General features: G+C 42.1%; 1 protein-coding gene across 1 annotated transcript; it reads right to left on the minus strand.

Moving 5' to 3' along the window:
* Window positions 1–1,215: 1,215 nt before the first annotated feature.
* LOC105390489 (gamma-tubulin complex component 3 homolog) lies at window positions 1,216–17,340 on the minus strand. The gene is made up of 18 exons (XM_048625885.1): window positions 17,059–17,340; window positions 16,655–16,821; window positions 16,023–16,139; window positions 15,505–15,643; window positions 15,030–15,212; window positions 14,434–14,516; window positions 14,022–14,139; window positions 13,414–13,545; window positions 12,942–13,032; window positions 11,612–11,766; window positions 10,924–11,110; window positions 10,013–10,152; window positions 9,515–9,727; window positions 8,950–9,161; window positions 7,264–7,405; window positions 6,228–6,342; window positions 2,430–2,604; window positions 1,216–1,855 (listed from the first exon to the last, which is right to left on the minus strand). The coding sequence occupies exons 1-18, from the start codon at window positions 17,126–17,128 to the stop codon at window positions 1,823–1,825; spliced, it is 2,472 nt and encodes an 823-aa protein (XP_048481842.1). The 5' UTR covers window positions 17,129–17,340; the 3' UTR covers window positions 1,216–1,822.
* Window positions 17,341–17,678: the final 338 nt, after the last annotated feature.

A 17,678-nucleotide genomic window follows, 5' to 3' on the forward strand; every position in this document is an offset into this window, starting at 1 on the left:
GGTTTCGAATCCCGGCGCTGCCATGTACCAATGAGTTCTTTTAACTTAAGTACAATGTATATCATCGCTCTTACGGTGAAGGAAAACATCGTGAGGAAACCTGCATATCTAGATCTAGCACATCTAGATAATAATATGTGAACCCACCAACCCGCAGTGGACCAGGGTGGTGGGAAATGGTCCAAGCTTAGGAAGGCAGTTTAGACCTTGGGGATATGCACAAAGGTTCCACTCGAGAGAGCCAGGTGCAGGTACTTACACCCCTACAGAGAATAGAATAGAATAGAGATACAGTTTGTTTTGTCAAACGAAATCTCATAACAATTTTTTTATCCGGTACTGTCTCCAATAAGTTAGTTCTTTCTGCAATATAGCGTAATGAGCGAGGTCTATTCATATAGAGAAGTAATTCTTCATCATCGTCATCAAACAAAATATCCCACAAATCCATTATTTATTAGATAACCTCAACATAACCTCTGAACAATGACCTCTGAATCTCTCACAGACAACAACTAGACATCACTGAGGAAAAATGCTAGAAATGGAAAAGTTCTCTTGACAGCCGGTCGGTCAGCTGTTCGCCGCGACTGACGCCATGACATGCGTAGTAGATAAATGTGTTTAGTAAAGTTAAATAGCCATTTGACCGCATTTAGGTTTAACAGATTACTAATCATATTTAAGTCGTGGTAAAAGATGTTTTACGAAATTTTATTTCAAATTGTGTTTAAATAAAAAGTTAAATACATTTATCACTTTGATAAAAGCCACCCTAAGTCAGCTAACTAGTTGGACGTTTTGTGACGCTTGTGCAATCAACGTTCGGCCTAGTCATACAACTAAGCAGCGTCATCCAATGAACGGGCTAGCGGTTCAATCAAACAGGAGATTAAACCAGATGCCTGAGACATATGTAAGTACTTATTACTTCCATTATGGTACTACATGGATCTTCTATTTTACACATCGTGAATAGCTTATGAAAGGAGGACTAAATGGTGCCCATCCACGCATATTGCATTTTTAGATAATGTGGATTCAGAGCCGTAAAAAGTACACTCATAGTGCGTCTTTACAACAGACCTTTGAGCGGCATAGCGCGCCATTGGGATAGGGTAAGACCTTCTGATGCACGAGGAAAGTGCATCCAAGTTCAGTTTAATTGGTCAGGATATCTGGTTCCTAGTGTAACTATAATAAAAACAAAGTTTATAAAATAGTATAACAATTTATTATAAGAGCCGGCATTTAACATAACATGCCACTTCCGATTTATAGGATAGTAAATTATTCATCCAGGTTGAAAGTTAAAATAACATTTAGAGAGCAATTATTGAGTTTTCTTTTAAATTAAACATTAATAAAAAAGTAAACAATTAATGAACTAATGGCACTTATAATTAGTAATATTTTAAAACATTACTTGGTATGACACATTTTAATACTTAATAAATTCATTCAAAGTGTTTGCTCTAGCGCATCCATCATTTTGGGGCAGAGATCCTTCACAGATCTCGGTTATTTCTTAGAAAGTAACAAAATTTTATTTAATAATGCCATTCAAGTCGCAGATCGATTTCCTCGATATTAAAGACAGCACATTCTCTAGTAAGTTTTTAGTTTTACAAGCTTTGTAAAAAAGTGATTATAAAGCCCTAATCTTAGATTAGTATCCAAGCGTTAGGCACTCCACACACGAGTAGCTCAACTTTAGGCGTGTCGCACACAGAGTAACCGGACGTTAGGCGTGCCGCACACAGAGCAGGCTGAGCCACGGTGCGCAAGCGTCGCTCGTCGAGGGACCCAGCGCCTGCGACTGTCACTTCTTCTTAGACCGCTCCGACACTTTGTTCTGTTAAAGAGATATAATAATACTTATTATTATTTTAAATTAAACAAATGATTTATCAAAAAGCTTTTATAGAGTTGAACTATAAGGCCGCGTCCACGACACCAGTGGGCAAAGCGGCGGCACGCCCTGGTATATTATTTACTCTATGGTGGAGTGGTGTGGCCACCGCTCTGTCCGCTATGCCTCGTGGACTTAGGCTGGCCAACCTGTTTTCAGTTGAGCAGTTTAGTTGTTCAGACGCACTGTGATGTTCCATTGCAAATTCAAACCTTTCTAGCCCGTCGGCCAATCGTTATGAATACTAATAATATTTATGTATGTTTTGTTACTTCTTCACGCCAAAATGGCTGAACCGATTTTAATGAAATTTGGCATGGAGTCAGCTGACACCCTAGACTAACACATACGCTACTTTTTATCGCAGATTAACCACGGGAAAACTTTTTTAGGCGACGCGAAGCTCGCGGGAGCAGCTAGTTATGACACAAGTTAACCCTTTGGCAGTGTAGCCTTTTATTTGTTGCCATATTATTTGTCACGTATCTAGTCTATGGTCAGCTTATAAAGTGTTAACCTTGGCCAAGTTGAGTCCGATCTCGCTCATGCGCTTGTGCTGGTAGGTGAGCGGCTCGTGCAGCTTGGCGTCGCCCCGCTTGTAGTAGTCGCTGTAGTCCAGCCGGAACGCCAGCGTCTGGAGCGACGTCTCCGCGTGTAGCGCCAGCTTTAGGATTAGGGTTGTCACGTGGCCCCTGGGAGACACAAATAAATCGGTCTTTTAGATAGATAGATAGAATATTCTTTATTTATTTATTTCTTTGAAATATAATTTCAAGGACAAATCGTCGCAGTCGTAGAACAATGACGGATCTGCAAAACAGCAACTTTACAGGAGAGCCAGTTAAAGTTTTTAAACAACGTTTTGTTCGATAAAATGAAAACGGCTGAAGCAATTCATTTGAAATTTGGTCACATTATTATACGAATGGACTTTTGCAATATAGCCTATATAATTAGTCTGTAATAATTCTAGGTTTCCTGAAAAATCAGATAGGTCATTATTCTATGTATCCTACTATGTCGCATTATATGATACGTCGTTTTTTTACGGACTTTTATTGCGTATCTAATGGCGTATTATACTTTTCGTCGTTGTTTTAGGGAATATATGGAAAAATTCAAAGACGGATCTTTAAATAACCTATTTAGGAGGATGCTGATTGCGCTATATTATTTTTTGTTTAGGTCCTAATTTTTTTTACAAAATACAATTATTTTATAAAATGTTTTTTGAAGACCCCATTGTGGCCAAGAATCAGTCAATAATCATCCAATGCTAAGCATAGGCCTCTCCCAAGGAGCTCCACAACACTCGGTCCTCGGGCTTCCTCATCCAGCCACTACTGGCTACCAGCCTACGGTTGTCCTTATTTGTGACTCGAGAATTCGTCGACCCCAACGGTTATCGGTTCTTCGGCAAATATAGCCAGCCCACTGCCACTTCAGCTTGCACATTTTGACAGCTATGTCGGTAACCTTAGTCCTCTGACGGATACCCTCATTTCTGATACGATCCATCAGAGAAACCCCAAGCATAGCACGCTGAGCGACTTTAAATCGGTGGACCAGTACTACCGTCAGTGCCCACCCATCTGCCCCATACGTCATCACTAGCAAGATGCACTGGTTGAAGAAGACTTTGGTCTGCAGGCTCTAATGATAAAAGTCTTCTTCTCTGATCAGGGATGGCCGAGGAGAATATGTGACGAAGTTTCCCAACTCAATTGTGACATTTGTGACCCTTTGCTGGGCAAAGGTCTCTTCCTGGGTCTTCCAGCTATCCCTGTTTATGGCCTCCTCATTCCAGTTCCTACTAAACCCGTTATCTTCTTCTGGATCTGCCCCTGTGCCGGCGGCCGTTATCGGCTACCCATTTGGTAGCATTTTTACCCTACCTATCCGGCTGCATACGACAGACGTGCGCCGCCCAGTCTCACTTCAGTTTGGCGGTCTTAGCACACACGATGAAGGACGCTATCTCGCCCAAATAAATTACTCATTGACATATTGTATTTCCTGCCTATCTACCTCAACCCTACGTTTCGTGCTGTTGGTCATGTCTGTTGTCTTCGAACGGTTCACCTTTAGTCCAACTTCAAGGCTTGCCGTGGATAGCTCTCGCAACATTTGTTGGAGCTCGGGCGTTGAGTGGGAGAATAGGGCAATATCGTCCTCAAAACCGAGGTTTGACTATTTTTTACTTCCGAAATTGATGTCCTTGTCCTCCCAGGACTGTGTCAACTTCTTGAAGACCTCTTTGAGGAAAATTGTAAAGCGTGTACAGCGAGGGTCGCCTTGTATGACACCCTTTTCAATCGGAAACGTTGGACCAGTACCAGATTTTTCCAATTTCACGTTGGCTGAGCTGTTTATGTAGATAGTACCAACGAGTTCGATGTAGATTGGATGAATTTTGTGGTGTTAAGGGCGGAAAGTATTGCTTGATGGTAGATACTGTCGAAACCTTTTGTATAGTCAATAAATACATGGTAAAGTGGTGTGTTAAGCTCTATGAACTTTTCAATAATCTGATTGAGCGTGTATAGAGGGTTCGCGGTAGAATAACTAGGTCGGAAACCGGCTTGTTCTGGTGGTTGATGTTAGTTCAGCAGAGAACGGATGCGATTGTGAATTATTTATACATGTGTGATGTCAAGCTAATGGGTCTATAGTTTCTGAGGTCGGATTTCTCACCCTTTTTATGGAGAAGTAAGTATAATGTGAGAATTACAGAATTTACGCGGATTTTTTCCTGAAATTAATACGTGAATAAAGTGGGCTCACCTATTTTTAAGAGGAAAAGCCCCATTATCAATCGAATGCTGGTGATTGTGAAACAACTGAGGAAAAATATCATCCCCAAGCAGTTCAAGATGATCCTTACATAGCTACGGTTAAGATGATACCAATTTTCTTAATTATTTACTGCCCACAAACAGTAAATTCACTGCTGTCCGATCACGTTGACTCCCCCGCGATGCCATTCACCCCTAGAACTAGAGAATTTACTGATTGTGGTCAGTCAATGAAGGAAATTGCTGTCATCTTATCCGTAGCCATGTAAGGATCCTCTCAAACTGCTTCGCGATGGTCATTATCCTCAGCTCTGCTGTTTGACAATCACCAGCATTCGGTTGATGCTAGGACTTTCCTTTTGCAGTTGATGTAACGGTAGCTGTTAATACAGAAATTTAATGTTTGATGTGGATTCTGCGGCTGACTTAGTTTGTATTTTTGTATGTTTGGTAACTCATGCAAATGGCTGGAAAAACATCATTCCAAACCTACCCGCATGGTACCGTGCTCCCATTGTCACCTGCCTCTGGCAGTAGAGTTGATGAACAAAAAAAGTACTTAAGTACATAATTTTACATTGTTTTTTAGCACATAGTTTTAAAAACATAATAAATTAGCAAAAATATAATGAAAAATCATAAATTTATTTATTTTCCATTGAAAATACGTAATATTATGAAAGAACAACGACGTATCCTAAAATAATTCCAAAGAATAACGACGGTTATCTACACACGTCTACCACTTATCCATAGAACAATGACGGTATATACAAAACACTAATAGTTAGGACAAAGAACATAGTCGCATTTGAAATACCGTCACTAAATTTAACAAACAAACAATATTGTTTTTTTAATACATCGTACCTAATTATAACTAACTTCTCAAAGATTTTAGCGAAAACTAGGGCTTTTATTTAAAAAAAAAAAGTTCCAAGAATAACGACGGATTTAAGAGACCGTCTTTGTACTATGGGAGAAGTATTAAAAAAATATTTACTTGGAAAACAGAACTTTTTAAATAATAATTATAGCAAAAAAACATTTTAAGTACTCATTACGTGTTCCATGTGCTCCTACAGAGAACAGTGACAGAACAAACAAACCGTCGCGCGGGAGCGGGTCGCGGGGGGTGAGGGTCACCGCGGAACATCGACGGGACGGCAAAAGCGCCCATGTTCTACGCGAAAAAATCAAAACCGTCAGTGTTCAACTCTGTATTTCGCTTATTATAAAAGATTTAAAAAAAAACTTTTGTTGTATAGGTAAATAATGAAATTTTAAAGAAGAATCTGCAATAATCCGAAAATCGAAAAAAATCAGATCCGTCACTGTTCTACGACTGCGACGAAATAAGGTAACAAGGAAAAAATGATGAGATAAGTGTAAAAAAAATATCCCGACGAATTGAGAACCTCCTCCTTTTTTTGATGTCGGTTAATAAGTCCTACTACATGGAGTCCTATTACAAACTTACTTATAACAATATCATATCATTTCATAGATCTCTACTTTACCTGTAAGTCCTCGCCCACACATTCAGATCAGCCTTTCTGTTGGCCAAGAACTGGAGGAATATCTTGCGTTTCTCCTTATCTTGAGCTTCGTCTGCAGCAGTAAATGCGTATTCACCTGAAAAAATATTGTGTTTTAGATATGCCACATCAAATTGCACCTGTTGCATAAAACCGAAATCTAGCCCTGGCCAGTGTTGAATGGCGGCAGAGCAGGCAATGAGCTATGTCCGAAAAATTCAACAAAAATTCTTATAATTTTTCTTATGATAGGAATTGCTCAACGCTTTTGATACCGCGATGTAGGCCATCACAGTAGTGTTCTACACGTCATGTTCTTATTTCACTTCACTGCCATCTATCGGCAGTCCTCTGTACTTCAACCCCCACCCCTACCCTCACCTCTAGCAACCCGCTCCTCCTTTATAGCCTGCCGTCGGTCCGGCTCGGCGGTGATGCCGGCGTGTAGCCATCTACCGACAGCTCTCTGTACTTCATTTAGACGTCAACCCCCACCCTTCCCCTCACCTCTAGCAACCCGCTCCTCCTTTATCTCCTTTATAGCCTGCCGTCGGTCCAGCTCGGCGGTGATGCCGGCGTGTAGTCACAGTAATTCATTGAATTATCAATACAAGCTCGTGCCAGTCTCATGTACCTCATTAAGAAGTCAACACCCCTCCCCTCTCCTCACCTCTAGCGACCCGCTCCCCCTTCATCTCCTCGATGGCCTGCCGTCGGTCCAGCTCGGCGGTGATGCCAGCGTATAGTCACAGTAATTCATTGGATTATAAATACAAGCTCTTCATAACCCGCTTCACTGCCATCTATCGGCAGCCTCCTGTAGGTACTTCATTTAGGGTGGATTGCACAACAACGTTAATCAAAATTATATAGAATGTCAGAGCAAGAGGTCATAGATTTAATTTTAATTAACTTTGTTGTGCAAGTCACCCTTAGATGTCAATCGCAAGAGGTCATAGATTTAATTTTGATTAACTTTGTTGTGCAAGTCACCCTTAGATGTCAATCCATTTCTCACCTCTAGCGACCCGCTCCCCCTTCATCTCCTCGATGGCCTGTCGTCGGTCCAGCTCGGCGGTGATGCCGGCGTGTAGCGTCGTCTCAAAGCTGCGCAGGGCCAGGGTTTCGTTCAACACGTTGCCCAGGTAGGATTGTAGCTCCTGTAGAAATGGACGATGTACTTAGGTATAATATATACTAATTTATTTATTCTTTATTGCACAATATACAAAAGTAATTATGTACAATCTAATGTTTCCTATTTTGATAATGTAAGTTATTGTTTGGTGTTTATCACAATTTAGTTTACCTCTGCTTCTAAGCAGATACTGGCTTGAAGGGGTTTTATTTCTGAGGCGTCATCGAGAGTGTACGTAGCCCTGTTTAATCAATGTCAGACCAGCCCGTGCCACCGTCGTATAAAGTTTATTTATTTATTTTAATATATTAGGAAAACTGAACTAATTTGTTTTGTAGATAACAATGACAGGGTAGCTTATGTTGCACAAGTTTCCACCTCTAGGTAGATTAGTTAGGTAGTATAGGGAGGGTTAACTAAAGCTTAGACTTAATCTAATCGCAAATACACATAACTTTATAACAAAAAGAGGGAGTTAAATTATAAAACAAAAAACAAAGAAATCAAACTAAATTAAACTAACCAGGTTTATGAGATACAAAGTAGTCAGAAACCAGCTCATTGGAAATAGATGCTATGCTATTAATAAAAATGTCCATGTCACTGTGGTCACGCAATATATTATTTAAGAGATTAGGTACGGTTGGATAATGGAAGTAGGTGATGACGCTTGCAGCGATCATCATAGCTGGGATCAGCTATACCGGTCCTGTAGGACAAGTATCGTAAAAATCTTTTTTGTATTTTTTCGACCCTGTCAATATATTTATGATACCTAGGATTTCACACTTGTGAGGCATACTCGAGTATGCTTCGAACGTATGCACAGTAAATTATTTTTATAGTTTTGATTTTGGTGAAATTTCTAGATATTATGATTAGGAACCCCATTGATTTATTAGCCTTCGATATAAGTTGATCAATGTGATGATCAAATAGGAGTTTTTCATCATGAACAACTCCCAGATCTCTGACCTGATTGACCCTTATTAAATCGGTGTTTTTCAGCGAGTAACCAAACTGAAGAGGGCGGATTTTGCGAGTAAATGTGATTAGATAGCACTTGGAAACATTAAGATCCAATTTGTTGGCCAAGCAATAACTATCCAAACTACATAGATCAGACTGCAAGTCAGTTTGGTCGTCTGCGCTACAGATCCTCTTTGCAATCTTCATATCATCAGCAAAAAGGAAAAGCTGAGAGTGCTGAAAGCAAGATGTTATGTCATTAATGAAGATTACAAAGAGGAGAGGCCCGAGAAGGGACCCCTGGGGAACTCCTGAGGATATTTCAGTAAACGGTTTAAATTTATCATGTGGAGATGCAGGGGTAGTAACGTATCCCCACTCCAAAGGCATCCTTCGTTGGAGCCAGTTGGTTTGGATTGACAAGCAGCTGCCCAGGATAAGACACCACATATCCCACCTGCGTAGTATGATGAATCATGGCATCAATGCACTGGCGCTCCAACGCCGCCAGATGTAGCTCCAACAGCGCGTCCAGATGTGGCCTCGGGCCGGCCAGCAGCTCCGACCAGATGTAGTCAAGGCTAGTACACTACATACCTGCGTAGTATGATGTATCATGGCATCTATACACTGGCGTTCTAAAGCCGCCAGATGTAACTCCAACAGCGCGTCCAGATGTGGCCTGGGTCCAGCCAGCAGCTCTGCCCAGGCGGGCTCGGCGCGCGCCGCCCCGGCCTCTTGGAGGGCGCTGCAGAGGCGTAGGGCTTCGGCCCGGAGGCAGGACACCCGGCGCATGAGGCCCCATACTTCTGTTGGTTGGGGAAATTTGAGGGTTAGCGAGGTTTTTTTTAATACTGGGGGATACTATAATACGCAATTTTATGAAGGAAATGGAGGGAAAAGTATGGTAGGATATGTCAGAAAGTTTGTGTAGTGGTGCCGATGGTGGTAATATTAATTAGGGTGCATTGCGTCGCGTCATCCGTCACAAAGAAATGGTCATCAACTGTATGGAAGTGACCACGCAATGCACTTATGAATATGTGTATGCCAGCAGTGTTTTTTTTTCATCCATTGAGTGCTAGAGTCCTCATTCATCCTCTCGGCATCTTATGCTATTGCCGGTAGCGCTGTAAGTGCTGTTACTACTGTATACACTCACCGGGCATGTACTTGAGCCGCTTGTTGAGTATGGCGTGGCGGCGCCAGGCGTCGTGCAAGGCGTGCTCGAGGCGCTTCACTCGCCACAGCTGCGTGAACAGCAGGCGGTAGCGCGCGGCGCACGCGGCCGGGAACAGCGTGCCGAGCGGGCCGTCCACGCGGTACTGCAGCGCGAACACGTCCCAGCCGCTGTCCTCTTGGATGCGCCCGTCGCCTGCGGAATGTAAGTCGTGAGATACAGTCTTTCAAGGTATAACTTGGCGTTCCTGTGGCGCCAAATTATAATTGACAGACTTTATTTATTTGATACTTTATGAAGGTTTAGTGCTATAGCTATACAAGAGCAACAAAAGCTAGAATTAAATATAGTTAGAGACATACACCCTGAAGTCCGAAACGGAGTTTTAAAGTGAGATAATAAATTTCCTTTTTTTTAAGTCGGTTAAAAATTGCAACCCATCACGGCTTTCATTCATCAGTATATAGTTAAGCTACTCACAATTAGGATACAAGTTGACGTGCAGCCGGCTCAGCACGTGCGGCGGCTCGAACTGCGCGTTGGTGGCGCGCACCGCCGCCTCCAGAGTGCAGGTGAGATTGTGCACGTAGAGCGACGACGCCGGCTTGTTCAACTCATCTCTGGAGCAAAAACAAATAGCCGTTATTACTTGACCCATGCTTTTCTCTTCTTATATTCTATTCTGAGAGGGGGCGAAGTTGTACTTGGCTCTCTCGAGTGAACCTTCGTACAGCTTAGCCAGCGTAGCTCCCGAGTAGACTAGAGCAGCAAGCAATAGCTGAGATATATTTGATCCATCTGGTAGCAAATGGATGGAGATAGCCCAAGATCGAGATGAGTGGCATAGACTGAAGGAGGCCTACACCTTTGAGGTTGAAAACGGCTAAGAAGAAAGAAGAAGAAAGAAGATTTGATCCATAAGAGCCAAACGCGTGATGCGAGCTGGTAACACATGTGACATCACGCTCTATCTTACAGGAACTCATGCGAGAGGGAGAGAGTATGAAGGTTGTATATAATTCGTTGGTGGCGCGCACCGATGCCTCCAGAGTGCAGCTGAGATTGTGCACGTAGAGCGACGACGCTGGCTAGTTCAACTCATCCCTGAGGGGAAAAGAAGTCATTCTTATTTCATTGAGGGTCAAAATCATAAAAACAACCTTGCATCGTCGCAACTCAAAAACGTCTCCCTCCCACTCGCAGGTGATGCGTAAGAGGGAGCGTTGTTAGTGTAATATCACTGCGCATAATGTCAATGTCTTGGGCCAACAACAACTACCTTCCCTTAGCCACCTAATGGTCCAACAGATATTAGGTACAAAAGCTTCACTCTTTAAGGAGACACAGCGAAATACCTACATATTTCTCTATTACAGGTAGGCAATACTCACTGCATCAGAGTCATCAAATGATGCACGAAGTCCCCCTGCGCCAACAGCAGGTACCTCCGATGTGCCACCAGGTGGTCCAACAGGTGATGGTGTGTAGTCAGGGCTGTGAGCAGCCGCTGCGACGCCGCCGTGTGCGCCGAGGCCACCGCGTCGCGCAGTTCCGGGGCTTCCCACCAGGCCGAGCCTTCTTGTTCTGCTTCTGTGCCTGTGGGGAAGATGGATGATAGCAAACATGGCAGCTAATGTGTACCTTTACAGGCAAGGCGATTAGCCGATGCGTCGGAGATTCTGGCCTGAAGCACTTCGTAGTGCAGACGCGCACGACAATACGCACGTCATAAAAGCACTTGCTTAGGGCGCCCTCATACTTATGGGTTAGCGAGTCTATTATCTATTATGTATGTAGGTAGGTAATGATGTCGATTCTGAAGGCAGAAATTCTAATTTTAACGCTGTCAAACTAAAAAAATTGCTAGGATAAAATGACATTTACGGAAACAATCATAGAGTCGAATTTTAAACAATTGAGATTTTGACAGCACTAAATTTAGAATTTCTGCCTTTAGAATCGACATCAATGTCATTCTATATGAGTCGAACAAAGAAGTTAGACCGTGAATAAAATTTGTATCTATTACATACTGTAGTTAATAACGTGAATTCCATTCTGTAACTAATAATGACTCACCTGTGGGCGGCTGCAGCAGTAGAGTAAGACTCTGCGCATGCGCGGCGGGTGCGGGCTCGTGCGCGCACGCCTCTCGCATGAACACCACGCTCTTGCCCGTCGCCAGGATCTGGGACGCCTGCTCGCGCGACATGAACGAGGGGACCATCCATTCACTGTGAGGGGGATTAATTAGCTATGTAAGTTAATATATTCAGGTAAATTATAACTATTGGCTCATTTTACTATGTGTGGTGTTTGACCTTTTTGATAAGAGTTTGTTTATACTTCTAGGTTGTCTATTACCGAATAGAAGAATGGTGAACAACAAACTCGTATATTATTTCCCTAAATATCACATTGGCGACAAATAAGAGCTCACGCAGTGTAATAATAATAGGTTAGTGCATTTTACGTGAGCTGAAAGTAAATACAAGCGCAAATGTGTGGTAACCAAAATTTTGACCCGAACCGTCGAGTCGTGTGGCGAAGATTGAAAAGCCGGTTTGTTTAGTTCTGCTCAGCGAACGACAATCGAGCGAGGCCACCGATGCAGCAGGCCTTAAGAGGAGAGCTGTGCTGCCGACGGAGTTGGTCGAAATCACCGGGTCGTAGAGGGCTTGGCCTTCCCAAAGAAGCTGACAATGCGGAGTAAAAGGCTCTAATGGCATTGCCAGAGAGGGGACTGGCTGAGTGGGCGACTCGTGTGCGGAGTTTGGCGCAGTAGGAGAAGGAGCGGAGAGTGAGCGGGCCTGATGGAACACAATGACTCCTGGCACAGAAGTACTGCTGTAGAGGGGGAGGAGAGCGGAGAGGATGCTGCTCCTCAGCCGCCAGGAGGGACAGTGGACAGCCAGTGCATAGAGATTTTGAATTGTTTATTCTTTGATATTTATGTTTATTCAATGTATTGACTTTGTAATGGTTTATTGAGTTTTATGTTATATTATTTTATAAATAGTAGGGGAGGTATGTGGTGTTTGACCTTTTTGATAAGAGTTTGTTTATACTTCTAGGTTGTCTATTACCGAATAGAAGAATGGTGAACAACAAACTCGTATATTATTTCCCTAAATATCATAGTATTATAACATATTTACACCCTGGCAAAAAAGAGTTAAAGAATCACATTAATATATTACTATTTTATTCTTTGAGGGGTGAGGGGATGTTAGTGCCTGTACCTGGCTCTCTGGAATGAAATCTTTGTGCATATCCCCAAGGTCTATACCCCCTTCCTAATTTTGGCCATTTTTCTAATCACGTTGGTCTACTGCCGGTACTAACCCATGTTCTAGGTTCACGCATCTAGATGTGCTAGACCTAGATATAATGATTTATTATTACATACCGTACTCTGTACTTGTCGTGCCACATCCGATCGATCGGGACGCCACTTCTGCTCTCAATAAAGAACTCGTTGAACGGATCCTCTATTTCACCTGCAAATACAACTTCATTTAACAATTGCATTTATATTAGGGTTACCAGACTGTCGCTTGTCTAGGCAAGTGCTGTAATAGTCCTTTTAATGCCATAGCGCGGACCGTGACCAAGACCGTCTGATTACCCGATGTATGAGCGCAACATAGATATTCATGGCTCCTTGGGAGAGGCCTATGTCCAGCAGTGGATGATTATTGGCTGATGATGATGATGATGAAGTGCTGTTTTTTTCATATAAATGTAATCTGATGAATAAAATTGTTGCTGTCACTATTTTACACAAACATTCTCACGCGACTGCATCAGAATTATTCCTTTGATAACTTTTTTCTGACCATTGAAAAATTAGCCCTAAAGGTATTAAGTCCCCAACTCACCATGCATAAGCCACCTGGTCAGCATCAGCAGCAGCGGATACGTGAGTGCAGTGAGCAGCCGGCGCGCCAGCGTGGCCACGCGGTCGTCGCCGTGCCGCACGAAGCGGTGCACGCACGACGCCAGCTCGCCACCTGGTGGGGTAGTTAGGAACTGTGAGTTTGGAATAAAGTCAAGCGTAGGGTGGTACTGCTGCCTCGCTGAAAATTCTAAGAAACTTTCGAGAGTGCCTCGTTTGTTTCTTGTATTCATTGCATGTGTGTTAATTGCTGTAGTAAATATTTCACAAGACGTTTTTACCGTAAATTGGGTTGACGCACTGTATTGTAAACTGTGAATCGTAAATACGAATAAAAAAAATATATAATCATGAAATGACCACCATTATACAAAAGCATGTGAGGTTTGGTGTTACAGCAAGGTAAGAGCACCATTACATAGATTGTAAGTAGGAAGAAGTATTGAAAGATCTAAGTTACCATAAGAGCGAAATAGCATGAGTTCGTCAACCATTTCCATATTGTATCTATATCGACGGATCAAAGCAAACATCATGCTATAAAAAATACTTCCTAAATCTATAACGACATATTTCAAATCCCAATCTCACCTTTCTTATGGTGCGCGGTGTGCGCGATGTTGGCGAGCCACGTGAGGCGGTGCAGCGGCTCCTGCGCCCACACGCACATGCGCCGCAGCGTGCCGCCGCCACCGTCGCTGTCGCACGCCTGAGTGGGTTCAAATACATGAATCATATTATTATGTTGAGATGGGAAATAACACATTGAAATAATAGTTAATGATTATCTAGGTAATTTTATTTAGTTTCTTCTTTAAGATAATATCTCATAGCAGCAGTAGAATGGCTCAAGACGGCAGGTCAAAGGTCAAGAGTTGGCGCTACGACAAGTTAAATACTAATAAACGTGTCAGAAATAATAAAATATTCTATACTACTCGTCTGGTGGAGCGCGTCATCATAATCCTACTGAAAAACTTGAGACCAAGCAAAACTCTCTAACCTGTGATTGTAGCAGAGCGACGCTGCGGTAATATTCTGTGAGTTCGTCTCTTATCGAGGACACTAGACCTTCGCCCATCAATCCTGGAAGCAAGTGTTCAAATTTAAATATAAACCCATGATTTGTGTGAAGTTTAGCTCTAATATTATAACATCATTATGTTTGGTAGTTTACTTTAATAGTTTGGTAGTTTACTTTAATATCGGTAAAAGTGAATGACTGAAAATAATCTACTATCAGATCTGATCCTTTAATCACCACCACCACAGTAGGTCTAGTACAGGTTTGATAGATTGTCGAAAACTATAAGCTTCAGTTTTCTCGCATACAAAGTGGCGCCTCTAGCGGCGCAACTATCATGAAACTTTTGACAGTAATGTACCTAGAAGACTAAAAAGAAAAAATATCTGGGATAACATAGACATATAATACATTAAGAAGGCAACCTGACAATGGGAGGGTATGCCTGCAAAGCCAAATAAACAATGAAATAAACTGCTTAATAAACCGATTGCAAGTTGGCAAACAAAATATGAAAAAAAAAAAACTTATTGCAAAACCCGTACTAGAGGCCCAGATTAGCTCTACACACGAACCTTGCGGCATAAGCCCGGAGGCGGGATCAATGAACTCCTTCAGCCTATCATGCAGGAAGCCCAGATGCGCGATGCGGGCAAGCAGGGCCTGCGCGGGGCGCGGCGCGGGGGCGGGGGCGCGCAGCTTCACCCCCGTCGCGGCGAGGACCGCCTCGCGGATGCACTGACGCTCGGAGTGCTGGTCTGTGGGAGAGATTTGGTAAGTAGAAAGAGAGAAAAAAAATGCATGGCAGCCATGGTGGGACACAAGATGAAAATCAAATAGGATGTACATAATGACGTACAATTTAATAATTATCCATTTTTTATTCAACATTACCTATAACCTTATCAAGGCCCCAGGCTTATTAATGGAGCTGCTGGAATTTAACTTAGTACAGTCGAGGGATAAGAAACAACTCCTCTAATCATTATCACTTTAGGTTTCTTTACAGACTGTACATTCAGTCAAATGGAGAAGAACACAAAAACTCACCAGTATAAGTTGCAATAGCCATATTGCTGTTGTCGGAGGGCAGACTCTGGTTGGAGTTGGAGGCCTTGTTGCCCCAGTTCAGGGAGCCAATGGTGCTCTTACTGGAAGCGCTTCCAGTGCTGGAGGCTGCCAATGGCTTCTGGAAAAATACAATACTTTGTTATTCATGTTTGGCAGCAAGACAGACCATTGTCAGTGATTACTATATTTTATTGAAATACAAAATATTATGGTCTATAATAGGCCAGAACTAAGAACATATAAACTACCATGAAACAAAAATCTTCAGTGTTAAAGCAAACAACCACTAGACAAAACAGTAGGTTTCTATATTCATCAATATTGTAGGCTTTTTAACTTGATGAAGCATGTTTGCTGACTTATTTATTTTGTAAATGGAGGAAGCTATGTAGTTTTATATTTTTATGACAAAAGATGTGGTGGATATTTTTATATGGAATTGTTAATTTTAAATTGGACTTGCATGAATAAAATAAATATATTGATATTGTACTCACTGGGACAGTAAGCTGTGGAATGGGGAACAGTTGCTGCGTAGACATCTCTGGGGATTGCGGAGACTCCGACAGGGCAAGCAGCAGGCTGAGCACTGCTGACCTCTGCTTCAAGATGAACTGAAACAATCATGTCATTGATTAATATATCTAAATGCTGTATACCAAATATTAGGTGCTTCAAAATTTTCTATTTCCGAATATACAGTTTATTTTTGTTAAAAAATTAATGCAGGACACATGCCACTTCCCAACGTGGTGATCCGCAAAAGGACCAAAGTGTTCGACGTCGGTATGCGGGTCGCCGAACTAAAATGGGAGTGGGCGGGACACTTGGCTCGTCGGGAGGACGGAAGGTGGACAAAGGCGGTCACAGAATGGTGGCCTAGAGACGGACGAAGAGCGGTTGGCAGACCACCTGCTAGATGGTCCGATGACATCTGCAAGGTTGCAGGGAAGCAGTGGATCAGAGCGGCACAGGACCGGAAGAATTGGCGTACAAATAAGGAGGCCTATACCCAACAGTGGGCGATAGAAGGCTGATGATGATGATGATTATGACATGCCACTGCACTAGGATACCTAGATCTAACCCTAATGTATCACCAGCCTTCTCTTTGAAGTATTTAACTCACAGAACTCTTAACTTTCTGGTAGCATTCATCAAATTTGTCAGCATCCCTGGCGGAGATGCTGGCTAGTCGCGAGTGCACTTTCTGGCACAGAAGCTTCTCGTCCTGCACACCCCGAGGCTTGTCTCCGGTGGACGACAGGTAAGATATTGCCAGCTCATACGCACCATCTGCAAAAGATAATTTTAAGTGCTCAGGTTTATAGTGGAGCCTCTTGTAAGTTTTAGGTATGTACCTTTCTGGAATCTTGTTACAATGTCTCGAAAGTAGTCTTGTAAGTTATTCATAAATAAAAATATAATGTAATAGGTAAAATTTAATGAAACTTTATTTAAAAATGTGACACATGCAATGACAAATTCAGTTTTTGTTGTTATTTTCTGGATAATTTGACACAAGATTATAACCTGGATCAGATGACAACGTAGAACATAATTTGTGAAGGTGATCGGCCACACTTGATGAGGAATTATCCATTTTTGTGGACTACTATTTGTTTTTGTTGTCTCGGTCTATAACTATCATTGGATTTAAAATTTCCAATATATAATTTACTGAGACATTGCACATTATAAACACAACCAATGCATTTATATAGCCGTAGAGTTTTTCATTAAGGGAAATTAATGAGATAAACAGTTAAAATTTCATAGATTTCCACCAAATTTAGCTAATCCAAATCAAAATCAAAACGGTTTTTGTTTAGAGGATTTTGACAGTTCACGCGGACTCGCTTGACAAGACATACACAGATCAAAATTCAAACCCAACCCAACAGCATGTCTCACACGTAGCGGTTTTCACGCGTTTTTCTGTTACTCATACTGTTGCATTATCATATGTAAAAAACTAGACTTTGCTGTTTTTAGGGAATGAAGAAGTTTTTGTTTTAAAACTGACTTCGCATTTGCTTATCGACTCAATCGAATGATAGAAGACGTACGATCGTACCGTTTCTTTTTTTCTGCGGCTACCCTTATCGAAAGATTTTACCTATTCATTCATTCCTTGAGCTTCATTCATTCAA

This window comes from Plutella xylostella, chromosome 15 (assembly GCF_932276165.1).
Source record: "Plutella xylostella chromosome 15, ilPluXylo3.1, whole genome shotgun sequence".
NCBI classification, from domain to species: Eukaryota; Metazoa; Arthropoda; class Insecta; order Lepidoptera; family Plutellidae; genus Plutella; species Plutella xylostella.

What these genes read in the sequence shown, in the direction of transcription:
- LOC105390489 (XM_048625885.1), bottom strand. Translation starts at nt 17,128, where the DNA reads ATGGATAATTCCTCATCAAGTGTGGCCGATCACCTTCACAAATTATGT. An exon ending in CGTCAACTTGTATCCTAATT is followed by an intron (nt 9,728 to 10,012) that starts GTGAGTAGCTTA and finishes TACATTCCGCAG; the next exon opens with GCGACGGGCGCATCCAAGAG. An exon ending in GGGGGAGCGGGTCGCTAGAG is followed by an intron (nt 6,343 to 7,263) that starts GTGAGAAATGGA and finishes ATATTTTTTCAG; the next exon opens with GTGAATACGCATTTACTGCT.